The sequence below is a fragment of the Taudactylus pleione genome, unplaced genomic scaffold, assembly GCF_031769625.1.
Source record: "Taudactylus pleione unplaced genomic scaffold, aTauple2 ptg000127l, whole genome shotgun sequence".
Classification (NCBI taxonomy): Eukaryota; Metazoa; Chordata; class Amphibia; order Anura; family Myobatrachidae; genus Taudactylus; species Taudactylus pleione.
The window spans coordinates 8,393,027-8,408,524 of record NW_028284529.1 but is presented as its reverse complement, the minus strand read 5'-3'; the positions used below and the strand labels follow the sequence as shown (position 1 = coordinate 8,408,524).

General features: G+C 41.5%; 1 protein-coding gene across 1 annotated transcript in view; it reads left to right on the top strand.

The window, feature by feature from the left end:
- Window positions 1–15,498, top strand: part of CAAP1 (caspase activity and apoptosis inhibitor 1) — a 79,986-nt gene that overhangs the window by 25,191 nt on the left and 39,297 nt on the right. The window contains exon 3 of the mRNA XM_088472616.1: window positions 1,576–1,660. Within this exon, the coding sequence (XP_088328742.1) occupies window positions 1,576–1,660 (85 nt within the window). The remainder of the gene's footprint in view (window positions 1–1,575; window positions 1,661–15,498) is intronic.

The window sequence follows — 15,498 nt, the reverse complement described above, 5'->3', positions numbered from 1 at the left end:
TCTTTGCCTAACTACTTAGAGAGTTCAGGTTTCTGCATTGTCAGTTTGGTTCCAGCGCAGATTCTCTTGCCGGATGTTAAAACTTTTTTGCAGGGTGTTCTCTACCTTCAGCCACCTTATGTCCCTCCGGTGGCACCATGGGATTTATCCTTGGTTCTCAGGGCGCTGCAGGCACCCCCTTTTTGCACCCTTGGACACAGTGGACCTCAAATGGTTGACAGCGAAGACGCTTTTTCTACTTGCTATCTCCTCAGCTCACAGAGTTTCTGATTTGGCAACACTTTCATGTCGCGCTCCATTTAGAGCTGTCCTCCGTACAAGGGCGGGTTATCTTCCAAAAGTGGTATCCCGTTTTCATATGAATTAAGAAATTGTAGTCCCAGCCTTTCAGTCTTCTTGCCTTTTCGATAGGTGAAGCTTCACTGGATGTGGTTCGAGCTCTTCATATTTACGTGGATCGTACCAACTCCATCAGGAAATCAGATGCATTTTTTGTGTTATATGGCTTTCATAAGCAAGGCTGGCCAGCTAACAAGTAGACTCTGGCTCATTGGCTGCGTATGACTATTTCTCATGTGTATACTCAGGCTGATCTCTCTGTTCTGAACACGGTGACAGCACATTCTACTTGGTCTGTGGGACCATCGTGGGCGTTTAGACATGGCGCCTCTGCAGAACAGTTGTGCAAGGTGGCGACTTGATCTTTGGTCCACACTTTCATAAAATTTTATGCATTTGATACTTTTGCCTCCCAGGATGCTTCCTTTGGGCGGCGGATTCTCCTCTTCTCAGGAGCGTCCCCACCCTTAAGGGAACTGCTTTAGGACATCCCCATGGTATCCCTTTTGGACCCTATGAAACCTGAAGAAGAAAATAAGCGTTATGGTAGACTTGCCTTTTGTTAACTCTTTTTTTTTTTTTTTTTTTCTTTTCTTTTCTTCAACGTTCATAGGGTCCACAGGGCACCCACCCTGACGCGCCTGGCCTCAGTTGGGTTCTGTTTGTTTTTTGAGAGTGTTTCTTTTGTACATTGTAATTCCTTTTCCACTTTCCGTCTCTTGCCGTTAGGCTTGCTTACAAACTGAATACCTATGGCTGGGGGTGGGGTATATAGGGAGGTGGTCCTGTGCATGCTGGGAGCTTGAAAGCTGTAGCTGTTTGGTACAATGGATTGCTCCAACTACATACCCCATGGTATCCCTGTGGACCCTATGAACCTCGAAGAAAGAGAGGTAACAAAGGTAAGTCTACCATAACTCTTTAAATGTTTTTACATGTGTATTACCTTTGCCCATATTTTGATATTCAAATCCTTTTATTGTATTCTGCACTTTTATTATGTATAATGCAAATGTTCTCATTGAATTTCTGATACAAGGCAATACAGACCTTTTTTAAATGTCCTACATTTTCATATAAATTATTTGTCTGAAAGGGCACTTACTTTAATATAGCACCCATTATCTCTTGCCATTATTTTCATACCAATTTTTTACATTATAGTGATTTAATGTTAAGTTTTTTTCCTGTGTGTAAATAACCTAGTATTTTATATGACCATCATTTGTATTGCAGGACTTACCTCTTGATGAGATCAAACAGCTCTGCCTGGAGCAGGTAGAAATGGAAAGTGATGAATGTTTGCTGAGGATTCTTCAGGGTAAGCCAGAAAGATAATTTCAGCTTTATAGTGAATCTGTAATATTATTCTACTTGTTATTATAATACTTGTTATACTAGCAATGCCATGTTATATGTAGCACTGCCTCCAGGAGCCTGCAATTCTGATGCCTGGTCTAGATGTGTGGCTACTTGTATAAGTCAGCACAGTAGCAGTGACAGATGTTTATTAGATCACATAACATTTGGACTGTGGGCCTGCATTTTTTGGGGGGGACAGAATCGTAATTGATTCTTTTTATCCAGAAATGTTATCTGTATATCTTCTATTATGTCTTGGTTGTAGGACTACATATTTGGGCACTGGTACACCTCACACATACTTGTATATAAGCTACCTACACACACAATCATTTTCTATGGGGGGGGGGGGGGCACTGATGATGGGATATAGAGGGATATCTAAGGCCTGGTTCACGTCGTAATGTTGTGTATTCCGGCGCCCCATGGAAGGATATATCGGGAGGCTGTACAAACTGCACCATCCAGTGTACGACCACGTGATATACACTTCTATTCTGCATTCACCTCCATGCCGTCGTAGGCAACATTGTCCCATCTGATGTGCTGCATATGAGATGGGACGATGCACTTGAATGTGCAATTGAGGGTACACACTGAGCGATATGGGATATAGATAGATTATATATATATAATCTCTCTCTCTCTCTCTCTCTCTCTCTCTCTCTCATATATATCTATCTCTCTTATATATATAATCTCTCTCTCTCTCTCTCTCTCTCTCTCTCTCTCTCTCTCTCATATATATCTATCTCTCTTATATATATAATCTCTCTCTCTCTCTCTCTCTCTCTCTCTCTCTCTCTCTCTCTCATATATATCTATCTCTCTTATATATATAATCTCTCTCTCTGTATATTTAATTGGCATATATTGCAGCTCTCCTCCAGAGCCGTATTGAATCTTTGTCACAAAGAAAAGGGAGCGCACCATCGTGAAATAAATCACAAAGAGTTTATTACATTCTAAATAGGAACACTCACATTTTGTCTACAATGAGCAAGCATATCACAGAGAGTCCAGGTGAATACCGCACGGCTGATATCCTCTACTCCGTCTGACCGCTAATGGTAGATGCGGGTAACCGGCTCTTTATCCTTCGCGCTGGTGGGACCAATACCAAGCGTCACTCCAGTGCCCAAACTAGTTTCGTCACAATGGGACTTCGTCAGTAGGCGTGTCTGGAACCAGTGGTCCGGATAGTTTTTATCACCGGCTTAATTAACCATTTCTTATAACATACTCTATTTCCTGATTAATTAACCTCTGCTTGTTGCATATCTCAATCATAAACATATCACAGACTAACCTCACGTATAACACACAGATAAATAATATATCATTCTGACCAATATTTTTCACATTTCATACAATCAGTTAATTCAAAGAAAAACCAATACAGAATTACAAATATAAAACACATACTAAGTATCCTTTTATAAAATTCATTGTTTAAATTTAAAAACAATGTTGCCATTTCATTTTCGTAACCATTGGTTGTGGACAGATAGAAGGAAGTACAGATGTGTTTACATACATCTAGCCTCCTTGTGCATTAATCAGACCTTCTAGTGACTCGGTAGTGCTGAGCATCTTTCCTTTAAAATGCATCTTAATAGCAAAGCAATGCGAATAGGACGCAAAAGCATGCCTATATCTGTCTGCAGCAGTACCTATGTGCAAAATGCTACATTACAGTGTCGCAGCCGCTGACACTGTAATGTACAGATGCGTGCAAGTTCATTGTTTGTGAGTCGTACCACGATATGCTATGGCGCGTCCCTCATCCCAGGAGTGCATCTTCTTTAAGTCCTATGGAGATGCGAATGCGTGTCTGCGATCGTGGGAGTGCGTCTCCATTATGTCCTGTGGAGACGCAAATGTACGTCTCCGATCGTGGGAGCGAGACGCTGTGCTACGGAAAAGGAAGTAGCTGGGCAGAACTGTAGCATTTTGCATGCATATACACCCGCAGTCGCACACAGAATATAGGCATGCAGCATATAATTTTAATCAGCATAAGCTACTTGTGTGTCCTATTCGCATTGCTTTGCAAAAAGACGCTCAGTGCTAGCATTATGTGTAACGCGACTTGTAGCGCACGGAGGATAGATGTATGTGGACACATCTATATACTTTCCTGATAATACAGATATGTTGTCATACACCCAACCTCCATACACCATGCGGCGCAAGGCGCCTGGGGTGTCTGAGCTTCGGTGTAGCATAGCAACTTTTTCTTTAAATTTGCGTCTTATTCGCACCAGAGACGCAGCAAAACACCACTCAATCTGTACCAGAGACGCTGGACTGCACAGGAGTTATTTTTAATATATGTACAAAGTCGCAGATGAAGCACAACGGAACTTGGTGTGAAAAAGCTGCGGCCTCTTCGTATACAGACTCAGTCGTACACAATATCCGCAAGAAAAATCAGAACCACTTGCAGCTTCAAAGATTCCAACTACAAGCAAATAGTGGAAAACATACTAGAATAATATAAAGCATTTGGTTGAGAATGCACTTTCTGAATGTTCATGTGGTTTGTGCCATGAAGACTATCTAAAGGAAAAGAAAACCATGATTTCTGGTATGCACAGAAGAAATAGGGTTTTTTTTGTATATTGTAATTCGTTCCACAGTGATATCTCAAAAAATTGAAAGTAACAGACCGTAGTGTAACATCTGAACTATTGTAAGAGCAGAAGTGACACAGAGGCCACTTCCGGTTTCCGGAACTGATGTAGAAATTACTGGTCAAATTTGTTTGTTATAAAAACAGGCACTTGTCTCCACTCGCCCACACATCCCTGAAGAAGTCTGTACACTGAACAAAACGTGTCAGGGACCACCTACTGCTGGACCTATCCGTTGATACTTTGTGTTTTTATGTTTTTCCGTTTTTGAACATTCCAGTGCCCGAGGTCTGCTCATAATTGGAAACACACCCTGAGAATCCCAGATAAGCTTACATTGTTTTTATTTCATGTAGGGGCAACTTTTTGTTCTGGTATAATAAGCAATTGTGAATACAATATTACGCTATCGTGATTTTATATTAAGTTGAGGTACATGGAAAACCAAATATTTTCTGGCGATGTTCCTCTACGAGAAAGTGTGGAAAGAAGCCCTGATTTCACCTATATGCTTTATTTTAAGTTACAAAAGCCAATAACTAAATTATATTGTTCTACACCTCAACTTGTTACATTATGGTCTGTTCTTTTTCATTTTTCCAAGTACCGCTTTGGATTGGACCACAAAGAAAATATTTAGTAAAAGAGTAGACCGATTTTATGGGAATTAATTATACTGATTTCTGGAATGCACCGAAGAAATTGCTTCTTTTGTATATTATCAATTCCATAGTTAGTGCACTATGGGTGACTCCCCTTGTTTCTTTTCTAAAATATCTATTCTACACAAATTCCAAAGAATAGCACTCCTATACACCAAATTAATGGCTTATGATTTTTGGTTAATGATGACCCAAAACATTGGAAAATATAAATCTATTATATATTCAGTGCTGTGCAAATGTTTTAGGCAGGTATGGAAAAATGCTGCAAAGTAAGAATGCTTTCAAAAATAGAAGTGTTAATAGTTTTATTTTTATCACTTAACAAAATGCAAAATGAATGAACAGAAGAGAAATCTAAATCAAATCAATGTTTGGTGTGACCACCTTTTTGCCTTCAAACCAGCATCAATACTTCTAGGTACACTTGCACACCATTTTTGAAGGAACTCGGCAGGGAGGTTGTTCCAAACATCTTGGAGAACTAACTATAGATCTTCTGTGGATGTAGGCCTGCTCAAATCCTTCTGTCTCCTCATGTAGTCCCAGACAGACTGTCAGGTCTGGATTATTTTTTGAACCCGGGGTGGATGCAGGAGAAGAAACAGGAACGGTTTTGTAGTATTGGAATGCAGCAGATTTAATAGGAGTATTATTATTCATGAATTGGTAATTAATATATAAACTGGCAGAAAATAAACAAGTCCAAGTGAAGTGAGGCTGAAAACAAATGTCTGACAGGAAAACAAAGTCCAGTTAATGAGGCTGGGAGCAGGTGTCAGACAGAATAAACAAAAGTCCAATGGAGGTGTGACTGAGGAACAGAGGCCCTGATTCAGAGGCGCTCGCAAGTGGCCGTTCGTTCGTAGTCAGCCGATGTTGTCCAACCACCATGCGTCGGTGTAACAGTGCGCATGTGCATACGTCTGATTGCGGTGATTTTTCAGTCGATCGTATACACAGCGAACAGGAAGTGACATGTGAAATGTGATTGACAGAACTGTCCATTTTGGGGTGGTGACGGGGGTGGAGATGGGCAAACGCAGGCGTGTCGAGGCGGTTTTTGGGCGTACATAAATTATCTTATGTGAGCGCCAAATGTGAACGGAACAAGTGATACATCACTGTCTGATCCAATTTCCATTAAGACTGCTCGCTCAGCTTGTGGTCTGGTATAGTCTACCGCAATGACGATGGTCTCTTCATACTTCCCTGGGCTCATCGATGGTGTAGCGATTTATCAATTGAGGCCACAAAAACAATCATCTTTTAATTGCTAAACTGCTTGTAAGGTGTTTAGCAAATAGACCTTTTTTAGTAGCTAAAAACCGAGCGCAGGTGAACTACTCAGCTGCTAATTTCTGGATCATACAATCAATTAGCTAACAAATTGATTTTTTTTTTTTGTGGGCTTTTAAAATATTTGTAAGTGTTTCTTTTTTAGGGAAACAATATTGTACGCATGTTTTGGTTTTTTTTTCATATATTTTTTTTGGCCAAGAAACCAATCGTCCGTTTGTATTTTGCTAAGTGTTAATTAAAACTCATAAATTTGTTTTTAACCCTTGTTTTTTTTAAAAAAAAATTAAATGTTTCTATTTCCGTTGTATTGTTTGTAAGTTTGTTTGAGGGATTACCTTTTAACCAGTTTTTGAATAAATCAACAATAGAATTTTGCAGATTTTGAACATTATTTTATTAAATGATTGTGTCCATTTTTTTTTTTTTTTTTCATAAACATATTTATTTTAAGGTAAAAAAATTTACAAAAGATTTTGGCCACACACAAACAAAATAAGTGGCATTTGAACTAAAAAAAATAAAAACAATTCACAAGAAAGGAGAGGGAGGTTTTTGGCATGAAGGAATATGGGGCAAACACAGAGATGGATTGTGGGGAAATTAGCCAGTGCTGTCATCGCCTTTTAGGCCGTTTGGCCGGGGGTTGGAGGGAGCCTGAACGGGTCCGGGATCTCCTTCGGCTGGCCTGGCCAGAGGCAGATGTTGTGGCCTCTGGACTAGGCATAGGGCTAGGCACATTTGGAGGGATGGCTGTTGTTGTGCCAGAGGTGGAGGGTCCTGATGTTCCGGCAGGAAGGGAGGCCGACTCCAACATGTGCTGGCGAACGAGCTGCTCCAGGGCATTTGCAATTCTCACGTTGGCCGCAGCAGTTTCCTCCAGGGCGTCCGCCACCCGTAGCAGATTGGCGTTTATCCTCAGCAGAATCTCGGTGTGCTGATCTGTTTTAACATTGAGATCAGTGAGGAGGGCGACTGCCTGCGAGGGGGAATTCCCTGGACTGTCTGCCACAGGGTCCCCAGCCGGATCTACTGCTTCCTCCCCTGCAGAGCCAGAAGAAATTCTGCGGCCAAAGCTCACCTCTGGAGCAGACTCATCCGCCTGTGTCTCTGTGTGAAAAAAGAGAAAAGAGTGAAATTATAATCTAGATATTTTCCAAAACACATTTTTGAGTTGTTAACATTACAACATTTACCTGGGGCAACATGAGGAGCCGCAAAGTCTGGCATGTCGGTATCCATGTTGGACACGCCAAACACCTCCTCATCCTGCACACACCCCTGTGCCAGCTCCTCCAAATCCGTGAGCTCAAGTGACACAGGGGTGGGACCCCCACCTGTCCCCCCTGCATGCCTAGCCCTATCAGACAGTTTTTGTTTAAGCCGATATTTGAAGTCGCTCCATCTGTTGGTTAAAAAGTTGGCATTATTACTGCAGTATTTGGACCTGTAAACACTTTTTAGTCAAATGTAGTTTTTACGTACCGGCGTTTGACCTCCCGGGTTGAACATTCAAACTCGCCCACCCCATTGACAGCACTGGCTTTGTCGTCCCACAGTTTCCATCTCTGGGTTGCACCCATATTCCTTGGTGCCTGTGCCAGGTTGTCGTTGCACATTTGCACCAAAACCTCCTTCTCCTTCCTTGTGAATTGTGACTGCCTTTTTTTTTGGCCCTAGTTTGCTTACTAGACCCAGCAGCCTCTTCCATGGCATCCTCCACACCTTTTTTTTTTTTAAATGGTTTACAATTTTTTAATGTAAAATGTTTCAAAATGTAATGTTAAACATAAGCATTTTCCCATAAAAAACCAAATACTTACATGGTGCCTCTTGGCTAGTACTTTGCTGCTCTGTACTCATTGTGTTTTTTTCTCAATGCAGCAGACCGATTTGGGCCTTCAGTGACGTTTTTATACATGCGTCAGCATTATTCGGCCGCATCATTCATTGTGCGCTCCTATTGTCCGTCCTTAATTTGAGCGGGAAAATGTAGACTATTTATGGCTTGGTGTGACTCCATTCGAGGTGGCATTTTTTGATTGTTGGAGGTATTTCGGTGTAGAGTGGTTTGTTGTTTGGTTGGTGGAACGTGAAGGAGTTTTTTTTTTTTTTTTTGAAGGAGCGTTTTTTTTTTTTATTACTTTGTTTAAGTTAGCATTTTTGCGTATTTTTATTTGCTATTTTTATTTATATTTTTGAGTAAGTATTTCAATAATTCCCATAAACATTTATTAATAAACTGTGGCAAAATTTTTATATTGTTTTTTTTTTTTTTTTAAAGTTATTTTGGCTGGAACCCAAGTGACCTTTTTGATATTTGTCTGTTTTTGGTAAGTGTTTTTGGCTTTATTAATTAACAAATTAGATGTGTTGGTCTTAGCATATGTTTCGCTAAGTAATGTGTGCTTGTTCTGTGTAAAATCATGTCAAGTCTAAATGTAGCGTACTATTTTGCGAAATAATGTGTGCTCCCTTCTCTAAATTTTAGAAAACTATATTTGGTTTAATTCCTAGTTTATAAAATTAATCTTAAAAATATTTTCTCCTTTTGAAATGTAGGTGGATTTTCACATGACACTACCCAGGCCTGTAAGATTCTTCGGTTTACTTTGAAAAGAAGTATATTTTTCTTAACACATTTGTCTAAAGCAATAACTACCTTGCTTAACATTTCAGGTTGATGTTGGTCGTATTCTCTTGGCCATGGTTCCAGAACCCGACCAACCTCAACTTCGTCCCAGGCGTAGGCCTCGTAGGCGTGCAAGGCCCCAGATATATAGAACACGTGTCACCCTTTTTGGAATGCCAGATGATGAGGTGTTAAGGTGCTACCGTCTGCCTCCAAAAATCATCATAGACACTCTCTCATTAATAGAGAGTGATCTTTAACGGCAAATTGACAGTCCTACAGCAATACCACCACTTACGCAATTAATGTCGGTGTTACATTTTTGTACCTCAGGATCCTTTCAATCCACCGTGGGAATAGTCGCAGGAATCTCCCAATCCTCCTTTTCAAGGATCCTGAGGGCAGTGATGGATGCACTATTTAAACACCTCCATCATTTTATTAAAATGCCATTGGATATGGGTTCCCTTAATGTGGTGAAGGATAAATTTTACCAAATTGCTGGCTTCCCACACATCATAGGGGTTGTGGATGGAACTCACATACCACTTCAGCCTCCAGCAATGCTGGAGGCAATATTTAGGAACCAAAAACACTTTCATTCGATGAATGTAATGGTGGTATGTGAGTGCACATGATTCCTTCGTCATCCGGCAATCAGGGATTTGGCACAAATTAAAGAACCTACAAGCTGGTGATGCGTGGCTTCTGGGTAAGTTGACACCTTCTGTTGAAACCAATGCAAAGCTTGGTACACAATGGTCCTGATGTTGTTTTTTATATTTTCAAGGGAGACAGTGGTTACCCTTGCACGCCCTGGCTGCTCACTCCTTATTTGGTTCCCACACCAGGGCCACAAAGTCAGTATAATTCCGCACTTACAGCCACCAGGCAGGTGGTGGAGCGCTGTATCGGCCTTTTAAAAGGCCGATTCAGATGCCTCCACCGCTCTGGTGGCAACCTCATGTGTTTGCCGGCTATGGTTTCCAAAATTGTGGTCCTGTGTGGGATATTTCACAACATCGCCATAGGGAGTGGTGTCCCAATGCAGCCAGAGGATGCCTTGCCTGAGGACGGCCCCCCCGAGGTTGGTCGGAGGTCAGTATGTGGGGGGGCCATACGCGATCAAATTGTTGCCAGATTTTTTAGGTCATTATTTCCACAAAGTTATTTAATTGACACAATGTAGACATGTATTATTTTAATGTACACTTTTAACTTTTTTTTTAATTTTGTTTTTGTTTTATTCCCTAAAATGACCATCAAAATCCATGCATACTACTTGATCAACACAAATGACTTTATGTGGACACATTGGATATAACTTCGGGAACAATGATTTCTTCTCATTTGTGGATTCATGTTGGCATGCTACTTCAAACAGTTCTTGATATTTTTTTGGGGGGGGGGGGGATTTTGGAATTTTTTCGTCTTTTGTGTGTGTGTTTTAACTGTGTGATTTTGTTTTGACAATTCACTTGGTGTTTATTATTTGTGTGCAATAAATTAATTTTTTTATTAAACAACCATTTCCTTTGTAAATTACAAACAAGTGAAACCTGCTCCAAAAAATGCAAACATGCTTAATGCCTAATACTGTAATTTCTTAATTTCTAAACTTTTGTACCCTGCTTTGTGGCTAAAAACAAACACCAAAGGTATTATGGTGAATCAGTATGTTTACAATTCTAGGCCTAAGCAGGTTGCTTTAATTTTTACATTACCACCAAAAATATTTAATCTATTTTTGACGTTAAGTCTAAAAACCTATTGGTATTGTTATGTGTTTAATGTGCAAGCGTACATACTTACTTGACCTTTCTACAAACAAATTGACATTACTTAAAAACACAGGGACAAATAGTAGACTTATGTAAGGTTCAACAATCTATGATTTACAGACAAGGAATGGGACTTAAAAAAAAAAAGTTTATTTTGATTTTTTTTTTTTTTTCAAAATACAAAAAATTATTGGCGCAGGATCCGCCAAAAGGTGGTCCAAGGCCACAAGCATGCCAATTACATGGCCCCGGAGTTCCACCAATCCTCCTGCAATGGCCTCGTTACGCCTCTGGGCCTCTGTGGTGAAAAAAAATGTGCGGGTTACTAAAATGACACCTTCATTTAGAATGTTCAAACCCACCAAAAATTCAGGCTATACCAAAAAAAAAACATCAGTTACAAAAACATGTCCAAAAAAAAAGGAATGCCAAACGAAAAGATTTTCAAAAAATAAGGGGCCAAAAAGTAGAAATAACCTAAAAAAACATATGTCTTAAACCTAAGCAAAACTGCGACATTTGTTGGTACCGTAAACAAGAAAGACACAAGTGGGAGTGTTTGGACATGTGTCATATGTGTAAGGGGAAAACATTCTTCGACATAGTTTCACAAAGATATATATATATATATATATATTATATTAAAAAAACATTTGAACTACTTTACTATTTTGAACTGCACAGGCAAAAGGACAACATCAAACAAATTAATTTACACAATAAACAAAAAAAAACCCAAAAAAACCCATAGTTTACAATGTAAACATACCAGCCACACTGTGGACTGGGCCTGGAGCCACGAAATCCTCCTCATCTGAGGTGGGCCAGTGGGTAAGTGAAGGAGGAGGGGCTATGGCTGAGGGAGTGGAGGGTGTGGAAAAGTGAGGTGGGTTTTGAGGGGAGGAGGAAGTTGGAGGGATGGTCAGGTGAGGAGAGGGAGGGGACAGAAGGATGGCAAGGTCTGGGGTGGAGGGGGAATTTGGGGAAGTGTGGGCAGGGGATGTTTGGGTGGGAGTGGGGGATACGGGACGAGCCACACGTCGGCGCCGTCTGACTATCCGCTCTGCCCCTAAATGATGGAGAAAAACATTTTTAATTCCTTTTTTTTTTTTAAATTTTGGGATAAAATAATAAAAACAGGGATATACTGTAAACAAGCACACGCAGGTATGACCAAAATAATAAAAACAGGGATATACTGTAAACAAGCACACGCAGGTATGAGAAAAAAAAAACACACAGAAACACTTACTTTGGCCAATCCGGCGCCGCAAAAGGGCCAGCAGGAGTGATCGGCGCCTCAGATCCGACCACCTGCATTCCAACTGGCCGATATTACGGTGATAGCCGAGGGAACGCAGGCGGCGGCACACCTCCGCGTAGGTCCTACGCTTTTGAAGATTGGTGATGGGGAGCGCATGGTAAGTAATGCGCTCGTCCATGACCTCAACTAGCACCATTAGCTCCCGCCTACAGAAAGCGTTGGCTCTCATGATGGCAATGATTTTTTTTACACAAACCAGTTTTAATAAAGGTCCTAGAAAAAAATTGATTGGCTAATGTACTTTGTAAATTAACAGGAACAATTCTATCGGTTAGTGTATGAGTCATGTGACCTACACCCTCACAAACATAATGTGAGTTATGATAGGCTTGATGCAGTGACATGCGTAAGCTAATTTAAATTTAAAAAAAAAAAAAAAGGAAAATCTGCATTTAAAAAAAAAAAAAAACATTAGCATTCAAACAAACTTTTACATTAAAAAAATCATCCCCTTGGTCAAACCGTACGTATTCTGCGGAAGAAATGACACACACTAACAAGAATAAAGTTTATTGACATTGAAAAAAAAACCAGGATTGCAAACATGTGAAACAAACAATTAAGGTAATTAATATAGTGATTGCCAGTAATCGATTCAAGTATGTTTGCAGAATGAAATAGCAGGCAATTGAAACTGACAGGGCCACTTCCGGAATTGACTTGTGCGAGCGCTCACTGCAACCAAAGAGGAGACGGACGCTCGCTATTTTGTACGTTCGCTAGCTAGAGGAGGGGTTGGGAGAATATGGGGCCGAAGGTTAGCTACGAGCGAACATGCGAGCACTTGGATTTAAATATTTCCGCTCGTACGGCGGACGAGCGATCGGCCACTTGCGTCCGGCTCTGAATCAGGCCCAGAGATCTGAAGTACTGGAGCGAGGTCTGAGTCCGGAGTGCTGGAGGGTTCACAAACCATGGGGTGAGTAACAGGGTATAGCAGGGTAAATGCAGGTATCCGGGAACAGCCTGTGATGGAGACAGAGCAGGAAATGGATCACTGCTGGAACTGCAATAATCACACCGAGCTAAGGAGCACAGAGAACTCGCACAGCTTGCGCTGTGTATACATTGCACTGGCAACTAGAGGGTGTGCTGAACAAACTTAAGTACCATGGGAAGGTGCATGATAGGCTGCTGAGAGTACACACAAGACGCTCCAACCTGATTAGCCCATTCAGGTCACATGCCCAAAACCAAGATGGCGGTGCCCAGCAATCCCCAGCACGGCAGCGCTACCTGTCTCACCTGTCACCACATGGCCTGTACCCTGCGGACATCCTCGCGCCAACCTCCAGACACAAGCACCCCCACCGGTAGGACTGCGCCAAAGCATCAGCACAGACAGAGACCACGACTCGCCAGGTACAACAACTCTGGTCGTGACACAGACTTGATGATGTCGAGACCAGGGCTCTGTGGGGGCCATATCATCACTTCCAGGACTCCTTGTTCTTCTTTATGCTGAAGATAGTTCTTAATGACATTGACTGTATGTTTGGGGTCGTTGGCCTGCTGCAGAATAAATTTGGAGCCAATCTGATGCCTCCCTGATGGCATTGAATGATGGATAAGTACCTGCCTGTATTTCTCAGCATTGAGGACACCATTAATCCTGACCAAATCCCCAACTCCGTTTGCTGAAATGCAGCCCCAAACTTGCAAGGAACCTCTACCATGCTTCACTGTTGCCTGCAGACACTCATCATTGTACCGCTCTTCAGCCCTTCGGCGAACACACTGCCTTTTGTTACATCCAAATATTTAAAATTTTGACTCATCAGTTCAGAGAACCTGCTGTCATTCTGCACCCCAATTCCTATGTTTTTGTGCATTGTTGAGTCACTTTGGCCTTGTTTCCACATGGAAGGTATGGCTTTTTGGCCGCAATTCTTCCATGAAGACCACTTGTGGCCAGACTTCTCCAAACAGTAGATGGGTGTACCGGGGTCCCACTAGTTTCTTTCAGTTCTGAGCTGATGGCACTGCTGGACATCTTCCGATTTCGAAGGGAAGTAAGCATGATGTGTCTTTCATCTGATGCACTAAGTTTCCTTGGCCGGACACTGCATCTACGGTCCTCAACTTGCCCGTTTCTTTGTGCTTCTTCAAAAGAGCTTGAACAGCACATCTTGAAACCCCAGTCTGCTTTGAAATCTTCTGCTTGGGAGAAACCTTGCTGATGCATTATAACTACCTTGTGTCTTGTTGCTGTGCTCAATCTTGCCATTGTGTATGATGTGTGACATGAAATGGATTTCCCCCAACCTCACCTTTTTGTAGCAGAGTTTAGCTGTTCCTCACCCAGTTTTGCACCTCCAACATAGTTGTTTCTGTAATGACTGTGTTTCAACCTACTGAAAAGCACTGGTAAAGTGGTCAATGGCAGGTACATCTGTCCTAGGTTTTTGGCCTATGTGTTCTAAAAACAAAGAGGAGAAGTCTGTTTTGTAAGCAGACCAGAGTATCGGTTTTTGGAAAAGCCTGTTTGGGTCCTGGGGGTGTGGATGTGAGGAGAGGGAGGGCTCCATCCACAGGCCACTCCAGGTTTTGGGCCTTTAAGCCTGGTAACATGCTCATTAGGGCTTGCAGCTGGAAATTGCTAATATAAGCATGGTTTGTTTTGTGGCTGAGGGTCTCACACCTGGGAGCAGGCAGACTAGCCTGTTCAGAGACACTTGGTAATAATTCTTGTAAGTACTATGCACATGTTTTGTTGATGGTAGGGCAATAGGCCCTAACATTATTATAGAGAGGGAATCTGCTGTGTAGCTAGTGCCCAGCCGGGCTAGGACTTATGTTTTGTTTATGTTTATATTCATTTGGCACAATAAGACTGGCACCGACTAGTTTGTACAAGAACCCCTGACTTGTATACATTTTCTACGGCTGCTGTGTGTGTGTGTGTGTGTGTGTGTAAAGAGGGAATCCATCTACCCCAGGAGAGGGACCCCTATCCCGACTGTGTCACATTACATATGAAAATGATAAACATTATCACCTGTTTGGTATGATTAGTCAGGTGTGTGATTAACCATAATCCTTATAGTCAGTTGTGTGTTTAACCAAACCGGTGATAATGGTGTGTGTGTAATATAATATTCCAAAAATCCAGCACTCTGATGCTATAGTGCAGCTTTGTGTGCTCGTGCTCTGTAATATATGATACTGGTCCCGAATAATTCAAGTCCACAAACGGCACTACCAATGCAAATCTCTGTATTGAGTACAATTTAGTAGATGTCTTCAATGCACAGCAATGTTAGCAACGGACCCTGTCCTCAGGCTGCTGTGACGATTACAGTGGTCCTACCAAATAACAGTGAAAAGTGAAAGCACTGAAACTCCTTACCTTACTCCTTTTACCTTCTTAGGGTTAACTGTAAGTTTACCCTCGCAGCAGAAGAAAATTTACCCAAGAAGTATGCCAAAAATTAGATAATTAAAAATATTTATTAAACATCAA